General features: G+C 39.0%; 1 protein-coding gene across 1 annotated transcript; it reads right to left on the reverse strand.

Moving 5' to 3' along the window:
- Positions 1 to 5,409: 5,409 nt before the first annotated feature.
- On the reverse strand, positions 5,410 to 9,100 carry LOC125457095 (myosin light chain 5-like). Its single transcript, XM_048540817.1, has 7 exons — positions 9,008 to 9,100; positions 8,786 to 8,893; positions 7,553 to 7,628; positions 6,483 to 6,587; positions 6,323 to 6,401; positions 6,163 to 6,211; positions 5,410 to 5,611 (listed from the first exon to the last, which is right to left on the reverse strand). The coding sequence occupies exons 1-7, from the start codon at positions 9,008 to 9,010 to the stop codon at positions 5,510 to 5,512; spliced, it is 522 nt and encodes a 173-aa protein (XP_048396774.1). The 5' UTR covers positions 9,011 to 9,100; the 3' UTR covers positions 5,410 to 5,509.
- Positions 9,101 to 9,882: the final 782 nt, after the last annotated feature.

Here is a 9,882-nt window from a genome sequence, read left to right on the forward strand (position 1 = left end):
ACGGATCCGGCAGCAGCCGTGGAGAGAATGCGGAGTTAAATTTTCAGTCCAGTGACCCTTCTTGAGAAATGAAGAACTGTTCTGAAGTAGAGTCACTGGAACTGAAATATTAACTCTGCTTTCTCTCCACAGACGCTGGCCCGCTGACTTTCTCCAGCATGTTCTGTTTTTGTTTCAAAACACTTGAGAAGTGAATAGCCACTAAGTAATCCCTATTAAATCACAATGTCTTTCCCCATTCAAATGAGACACTGTAGACCTCAAGGGTGTTAAGCCACAGCACAAGCAGTGGAATTAACATGAACACTCTTCCTCATTTGAAACAGACTTTAACATTTGAAAAGCCATGTGGAGGCAGTCATGTTTCCTTTATCTGTTCAAAACATCAGCCAGATGTGCTTGCAGAGAAATCCAGCAAAGGTATCTGTTTGGCCAGTCTGTGAACAAGACTCAGAAGCAAGCTTCAAAGCAAAAGGCAGCCAAAGTACATAACCAGTTCCAGTTTAAAGCTTACTTGAAAACCAACCCCCGTAAACCTGACAATAAGAAGCCCACAACCTGCTTTGGATCCTTCACTTTATAAGACCCTCTCTTCAACTTTAAAATATGAAAATCATCCAAGCTGTCACAGGCCTGCCATGGGGAAGACCAACTATCAGAAACCAGAGACTGAGTAACCACAACTGGTAAAAGTAATTAGCCTTCGCTTGTGTCTAATCTTTGTATGTGAGCACATGTATGGGAACAAATGTGTGAGACATTGAAGTAATCCAGGATAAATGTGTGAGAATGAACAACCTTCTGTGTGCTAAAACTCATAAAAACTTGCTGATGAAAAATTCAAATTGAATGCATACATCAAGGGTAAGAAAAAGAACTTCTTTCACTCAAAACACTTGGTTACTGGTAATAAGTGTGTAAATACATTCTGTGCATGATAATGTCTGCTTTATGTATATAACAAAACAACAAAAAGTACAAGTAGATATCAAAGGAATAGCTTGATTTATGTGTATCACATTCCACTTCTTTCTAGTGAGACTGTCATAGCTGGCAATTTATTTGAGAAATCCAACAGTTGTGACGTTGACACCATTCGCATTTTATTTCGACCGTTTTGATTTTCTTCAGCGTTGTTAATTCACAGATGTTATTTCTACTGGAGGAACAGATTTGACGTCGTTATTGATCCTAACAGTGTGGGAACTGAGTTCACACCAATGAGGCCACCAATGGTTTAGGAAGGTTCTTCAATAAATAACTGAGGACAAAATCTGGAATCACTAATGCTTCAATTTGCAGTGATGACACTGAACTTGATGGCCATGGCCTTGACTAAAACACTACCTATCAGCGGGTTTCTCAGTCCTGGTTAATCCTCAACCATCCCCCCTGGAAATTCTATAACAAGTGAAGGTAGGATTACAATTGCTTGTGGTGATCATTCACACAACCTACTGACAGTCATTACTCACCTCATTTCATATCCACAAGCATTTGGGGAAGATATTAGAGGAAATCTGGTAACATTTTTTAAATTCTGTCTGCAGAGAGAGCCAGACACAATCAGTTATCCCCATGTCACTTTCTGACGTCCAACAGGTAAATGATCCAGTTCCAACTGAACACACACATGTACAAGAAAGCATGAGACCAGCTTCATTAATGGTGTGACCAGAGGGATTGACATGGAAGGAGTTTAAAGGATGATTTGGTTCTCTTTACTCAGAGTGGTAAGGGCGTGGAATGCCCTGCCTGCCAATGTAGTTAACTCAGGCACATTAGGGGCATTTAAACAGTCCTTGGATAAGCATATGGATAATGATGGGATAGTGTGGCAAGGGCGCTTAGATTAGTTCACAGGTCGGCGCACCATCGAGGGCCGAAGGGCCTGTTCTGCGCTGTATTGTTCTATGTTCTATGTTCTATGTTCTATGTACCAGTGAAGGAAGGGTGAGGAAAACTGGCAATCAGTTATTAAACATGTCATAAGTTATCACCATTTATATTGTATATCTGTAATTATTTTAACTGTGTATTTTAATTCAATTTCCCGAAGAGAGTAGTTCAGATTTTATTAGCAGTAGGAGAGCATACGATGGATATCGCAAATAACTATATTTAATATTATAACATTGTTTTACTTAACCTGTGTTTAACATGAAGAAGATATTTTTAATATTTAGGAACTTGGATTCTGGAGGTAAATGAGTTTTTGAGTATCAATGCTGCGAAGGTTTGGATTTTTTTTCAAGAAAGGTTCAGAAAGTCACTTGGAACAGTGAACTTGGAACATCCTTACACTGAAATCATGCGACTTAAACTACATTGCTCAACAAGCTATCTGGTGAAATAATTGCTGTATATTGTTGATTTGAGTTTTTAATGATTCACAGAAAGACAGATGGCCGGGGTCAGAAGTAGGTTCAGTTCAAAATACCAGCAGAGTTTTAGTTTTCAGTAGACTCCAGGCCAGCAGAACTGCAAAGAAGCCCTAAGCTGTTTTAGGAGCCTCTGAGTATCAAAGTCAAAATGAGGTCTGAGAGTTATGTTGCCTGTAAGTCTCAGTGAGAGACAAAGAGAATCATATCCAGTTAACATGCTGAAAGTTACCAAAAGGAAATGCTTTCAACCTGGTCAATTGAGTAAGATATTTTCAAGATTTGAGGCTTACTCCATTGGGTTGAATATCTGCAAAAGATATTGCTGGGGAAATAATGAATCATTATTTTTGCTATTTATATTAAGATCTCTCAAAATTGTCTTCTATACATTTTATTTCTTTTATGTAATAAACTAATATTCTTTTCTTAAAAGTACATTGACTGGGTCATATAAATATGTTCAGTGACTGGCCGTCACTGTAACCACATTGCACAAATAAAACCTGTGATCAATCAAACCAAGTTTCACTCTTGAACCTGACTTGTCCAGTTACTATAAGCTGGGATCATAATTTATTAACCAGCAATCACTTAAATACAATTTATAGGTAAACATTGGGGTCAATGGTAATGATCCACCCTGTAAGTTAGGAAAGAACAAACTGCCACTTTAGCAATGTGAGCATATAATGCAGACTGATGGCAATGTAGTTTAGAGGGGGTACTCCCCTGCTGGGAGGTACAGTTGTTAAGTGAAGGCAATCATATGATCTTATGGCACTACTTGAAGTAGAGAAGGAAACTTCACCCCTCTCAAATTTAACCCTGAACTGGTATCACAAAAATAGATATCTGTCAGATATATCATTGCAGTTTGTAGCAACTTGCTATGAACAAACTGGCTGCTGCATTTCCTACAACACTTGCTATGTTTCAAAAAGAATGCAATCTCTAAGCATTTCAGAGCATCTTGAATTTGCAAAATATGCAAATTGAGTCATTTTATAATTTGATGCTGACATACCAACCACACTAATTTACGCATGCCCACTCTCAGAAATAGACACATGCATAAGAACATAGGAGTAGGAATAAGCCATTTGGCCAAAACCCAATCTGCCACTCTAGATTATAGCTGACCATCTACCTTGAAACCATTTCCCTGAGTGATTACCATACTCCTTGCTCTGTGATATTCAGAAATGCATCGCTTGCCACCTTGAATATACTCAGTGAGGCAGCTTTCACTGCCCTCTGTTGTAAAGGATTCAAACAATTCTTGCAAGGAGTTGGTTAAGTTCAGCACTGCCCAATACTACCAGCAGCATTAAAGCCTTGTGATATATACCAAAGTTATCATAGATTCATGGAGTCATACAGCAGAGGAACAGACCCTTCTGTCCAACTCGTCCATGCTAACCAGATTTCCCAATCTGACCTACTCCCATTGCCAGCATTTCGTCCATAGCCCTCGAAACACTTCCTATTCGCATACCCATTCAGATGCCTTTAAAATGTTGCAGCTGTACCTATCTCCACACTTCCTCCGGCAGCTCGTTCTATACATGCACCACACTCTGTATGAAAACATTACCCCTCACGTCCTTTTTAAATCTTCTCCCTTTCACGTTAAACTTATGTCCTTTAGTTTTGGACTCTTCTACTCTGGGAAAAAGACCTTGGCTATTCGCACTATTCATGCCGCTAATAATTTTATAAACCTCTATAAGGTCAGCCTTCTGACGCTCCAGGGAAGAAAGGCCCTTGTCTATTTAGCCTGTCCCCGTAGCTCAAATCCACCAGTCCTGGGAACATAATTGTAAATCTTTTCTCAAGTTTAACAACATTCTTCCTGTGGAAAGGAGTCCAGAATTGTATGCAGTATTTTGTAAGTGGCCTCACCAATGTCCTGTGTTTCAGCAACATGACATCCCAACTCTTACATTCAATGTTCTTATCAATGAAGGCAAGCATGCCAAATGCCTTCTTCACCATCCTGTCAACCTGTGACTCCATTTTTGAGGAACTATTCACCAGTGCCTGTTGGTCTCTTTGTTCCATAACATTCCCCAGGGATCAACCATTAACTTAATGAGACCTGCATTGGTTTGCCTTACCAAAAACTTTGGTTTGCCTTACCAAAATGCAACACCTCACATTTACCTAAATTAAACTGCCTCTGCTACTCCTTGGCCCATTTGATCAAGGTCTTGTTGTGTTCTGAACTCAAAAAGGAAAATACAAATTTTAAACACAGGAGCATCTGCAATGTTGGAGTGACACCCACACGGTACCAATTTGGAGAAGGGATCTGGTGAGCCCCTTTCCCTTTCCAACATCCACAGATGAAAAGACATCAGAGGTGTGGTTCATGTGGTGCTCTTAATACCTTCTCATTTGCAATGGAAGTGCAAACATCAAGAAAATAGTTCAGTAAATTGACCTTCTGTGATCTGGGGTCAGCTACTTTTGCGAAGGTACCGTGCAGAGTCAAAAACGCTTTTGCAACTTTCAAACCCATCTCAGGTCTTCACTTGAAGCCCAAATCCATTATAATCTCAAACATTAAATGGAGACCCAGGGTCTTCCAGTGTGTAAAGTTCCAGTTCCACTGATTCCCCTAATCACACACTATTTATTTGGATTTCAGGATTTTCCTTAACTGCCAAGTACAGATATGGAGGACCACTCAATCGCAACTATTTATCATGGCAATTGCAAGTTACATTCAGAAAATACACAAGGCCTGTAAACTCCCGAGTTATCCCATTCCATGCATTTTACCTCTAATTGCTTGATTCAATTAATTCAAGTCATGTAGTAACTCAATTTGTTTTAACATTAAGAACTCGTGTAAGTGTTATGTATGTTGTTGGTTTTAAATAATTAGAATAATTCAGTTTTGTTTAGTACAATACTGCCTTTGAACTTTCAGGATTATCACATGCATAAAGTACAATGTCATTAAAGTGTATTCGCGTTGAGGTCATGGGTATTGGGAAGTACATAAACTGCCAGATGCATGGTCTATTTACAATGTGATTTTATTCACTTGTTGATGTAACTTGATAATAAAGGAGAAATGCAAAGATCTGAGCAGCCCAATAACTAGTATTACGTCCCATTCACTCTTCCTTTTCTTCACCATGTGTGATGATGTAGCAGAGAGATTTGTAATCCAAGTTGCCTGCTGCATCAATTGGGGAAGACTGAAACATCTGGTCCACCTACAGTAGATGAAAAGAGAGAGAGAAAAAAGAAAGGGATAGACAGATCTTAGGCATAGTTTTATACATTTAAATTGTAACTTGCTTTGGGTACAGAAAAAACACTGCATTATTATAAAGAAATTGGGTATCCATGCAGACACAACCTGGATTGGTACAGACAACTTGACCAAATATATCAAAGGATGTAATAGGTCATGTGAAAACTGATTGCAGTAGGTATTATAAAGATGTATATAGTTCATACATACCTGAAGTAATTATTAACATGCATTTTTTATAAATCTCTACCAGAGCTGATGTAATCACCATTATTTTCATGCATAATTTAACAACAAACATTGCATTTGAATTACTGAAGGCTATTTGCTTGATGGAAGTTCACATTATAGAATGTGCAAAACTTGACCCATTGTAGGGTTGGAATGTGGACAGACTGTCATGTACATGTTACATTCAACTCATCATGCATGGTACTGCTTCAGGTTGAAAGTATAAGAGCAGCTATTATCTGTCAAAGAAAAGGCCTTAAGTTCAGTCCTTATACAAACCTCTGCAGCAGTGAATTTGTCAGCTTGAGTCATCAGCATATGCTTTAGTCTGCAGGGGGAAATAAAAACACAAATGAAGCATCAGAAGGTGCACAATAAAAGCAATACTAAAACTTCAAAGAAGCAGCAAAAATACCAGAACAGTAGAAATTGCACATACTCATCTTTGTTGATGTGTCCTTTAGCTTCGGGATCGAACATTTTAAATGCATTTAACATCACCTCTTCTGGATCAGACCCTGTGATAAATGAAATAAATCATAGTTTGGTCACGGTTCACAAGGAAAGGAGTGAAAAGGACAAAGTGGTTAAAAACATACCATGTAACTTTTCTCCAAATAGATTTAAAAACATGGTGAAGTTAATTGGACCAGTAGCTTCACGTAACATGGATTCTAATTCATCATCTTTGACATGGAGTTTGCCTGAAAAGAAAAAAAGTCAGAGATTTGATGAGACTTGTAAAGTGAATCCTCTCCTGGTTCTCCCAATGCAGCATTTTTGAGCAAGCTAAATACTCACCTTAACCATGTTCCCAGTCAAGACACTTCCCCTGAATTCTTAATTAGACTTATCAGTGGCATTCACAGTAATGGCTCCCAATATAAGCATATTATTTGCCTGTGCACATTTCCCATAAATTGTTTTCTACAAACTTCTGTATCTACCTCTGATGTTTGGTTCCTAATTTGCCTGAGATAATGTCAGTAATATTGTTCAATTATTTGAATGTACTTTGCTCCTAAATGTATTCCTTGTAGACTCATAGTAAATTCTATTTACATCTGGGATTAGTTTTGTTTCGTTCTCTTTCTGCTGTGTACAAATCTTTTCTTGTTGTTGACCACAGCAAACTGTGATGTGATCAACACAGTGTTATAACTGTGGACTAATACTCTGTACTTCCTTAAGAAGAGTCCCTGTAACAGGTAACCTGTTTGTAGTTCCTGATTTCCTTCTACCAGTTCCATTTTTTAAAATAATAGATAATTGCTTAAACTGCTGAAGATTTTATTTGGACATGATGTTAAACCAAGGTCACGTGCATTTCAATAGCCGAAATAATGTTAAACACTGTATTCTTCAAAGAGGAGCACAGTATTCTCAGGATATCACGGTCAGCATCCATCCCTCAACCAGCTCCACATAAATATTTTTTTGCTGCTTGGGTACCATACCACATACTTTCTGCAGTAATGTTAACCCAGCTTCAAAATGGGGAGATGGTGGTGGAGTGGTAATGTCACTAAATAGGCAAAAGAGGGACTCAGATTAATGTTCTGAGAATGTGGGTTCAAATTTCACAAAAAGGCAATTGATGAATTTGAACTGTCACATCAAGTGCACATTCCTCAAGAACAAACACGACTTTGATCAGTTTTGGATTTACCTAAGGATGCATAAGTGTCTTTCAGATCCTCTTTGTCAATGAAGCCATCCCTGTTCTGATCGATCAAAGTAAAGGCCTGAGAAAGAAGGGGAAAAAAGAATCAAAAACTGCATATACTGGCCTGCCAAGAGCTATTTCCTTGCATCAAATGCTTTCCCTTACATCTTCCGGAGCCATTTTACTTGCAGTATTAATTTCTTTCCTCTGGTGGTCATGAACAACGAAGTCAATATGCATAGCAGAACCCCATGTAAAAATACAACATGACCAGTTTGCATAAATATCATACATTAACATTTGCAACGTATTTATTGTGTGCCAAACACATTTCATTTGCAATGACGAACATTTAGCAACTAATGTGGAATCGTCAGGCTGATCCTGAGACAGCGTAGATTAATTTTTAAGAAAAGTCGCAGAATCACAGAGATACACAGTTCAGAAAAGGTCATTCGACTCAGCAAGTCTCTGCCGACAAAGTATCCGAGTTCCACTTTTCAGCACTTTCCCCAGAGCCTTGAAGGTTGTGTACTGAGATGTTAACTTTATTTCTCTCTCCACAGATGCCGTCAGACCCGCTGAGTTTCTCCAACATTCTCTGCGCTTGTTTCAGACCTCCAACGTCTGCAGCATTCCTTTTATGACAGAGACAGGTTGAAGTGGATTCCTTTCACAGTCTGTTTTATGTTTAGACTCATGTTTTTCAATAATTACACCTATCACTATTGCTGTTCCTATTTTTTCAAACTGAAATTAATGATATAAAATAGAATGCACTGAACATCAGGATGTTAGTAAAAGGTTTATTAAAAACTAAATACTGGGTTGCTGAAGATTTGAAATAGGTATATTTTTAAAATCCACTTCTTATTTCAAAATATACTTTATTCATAAAATATCTTTTATATATCTAGTACTGAGGCAGAGGGGTTCTGCACATTAGCACGTGATTAAACAGACATAGATGTTTGACTCTTCAGCGAAGAAATCCAAGCCATTTCTAACTTGGAAAGATTATATTTACATATATGTGAAGCACGGTGAGGGGTGTGTGTGCTGGCTCTGATAACATCTACATTTCTCTCTTGCCTCCTAGTTCCTTTCTTGCCCCTTTCCTTCGCAGTGAATTCACATTTTTAGTCATTCACCCCCACAGTTTTTCTCTCTCAGCTTTCTCTTCACTCTGACGTGCCCTACTCTCTGGACATCACACTCCAACAGAGAGTTACTTACTTCCTTGAATTCCTGGATTTGCGTTTGCTCAAAGCTGGAAAAGACATTGGATGAAGCTCTCTGAGCCCGTTTGGCACCGCCCTCCTTCTTTTTCGTTTTTCTGCTCGACTGCAGGACCGAACGAATGAGGGACAAAAAGGCAGAAGAGTTAGAATCACTTCCACCAGACACAACTCACCGTGGAGCGAAAAAGAAAGTAATTCCAGAACAGCACACACTCACCATGCTTGCCCGTGATCCCTGCAAAAATGTGTGTATGCGCGTGTATGTCCTGGGCTGCCGTTTTTATAGTGGGTCGTCTTGAGGGTTTGAGATTACAGCGAAACCCCCTCCCCCCCCACCCCGAATCTGGAAGCAGCCGGCAGGAATATTCCTTACATGGAAGCATTCGGCCCGACAGTGAACGGGTCCCTAGTGACCGGCCGAATAAAGCATCAGCACCTGATGCAGACCGTTTCTGATCTTTCACAAGAGGCATTTTATAGTTCAATTTACCATCAACACTTGAGAGATGAGAGCGCCTGGAAACCCGATTGTGAGTTGTTGTAACTGGTTACATGTTTTACAGTTCCCTGCCTGAGTTTTGTCTCCTTGGCGTTGCTGTTAAAAAGCAAAGGGGTAGACCTTGCAATGTAAGAATGGAATAAAAACTTTGGAAGGTTACTGGAAAATAATCACATTTAGGCATCTGATCTTAATTTTACTTCAGGAGGTATCTAGCTATAAGAGTCACAACAATGGCAAAATTAAACAGATAGGTGAGCAGAACTGGAGAGAAAACCAAGATACTTAGAGAGTGTATCGCTGTTAGTATTTCCCCTGAAACATTAATGATCAAAATATGTCTATTAACTGTGAACATAAGTTGTGCTGGGCCAAAGGCCTGTTAGAATGCTATATGTAGGTATGACTCTAAGTAACAAAATGGTTTAAAGTGCTCCATGGACCATATGGTACAGAATACATATTCAAACTACTGAAACATAGAGGCGTGCCTAAGAAGTTGAATATAGAGCTGGATTTAAGAATGGTCTTGAACTAGAGGGATTGAAGGAGTTGCAGAATCAAGGGTCTAGTTTTCTGAAAACAGCTGCTGT

This window comes from Stegostoma tigrinum, chromosome 1 (assembly GCF_030684315.1).
Source record: "Stegostoma tigrinum isolate sSteTig4 chromosome 1, sSteTig4.hap1, whole genome shotgun sequence".
Classification (NCBI taxonomy): Eukaryota; Metazoa; Chordata; class Chondrichthyes; order Orectolobiformes; family Stegostomatidae; genus Stegostoma; species Stegostoma tigrinum.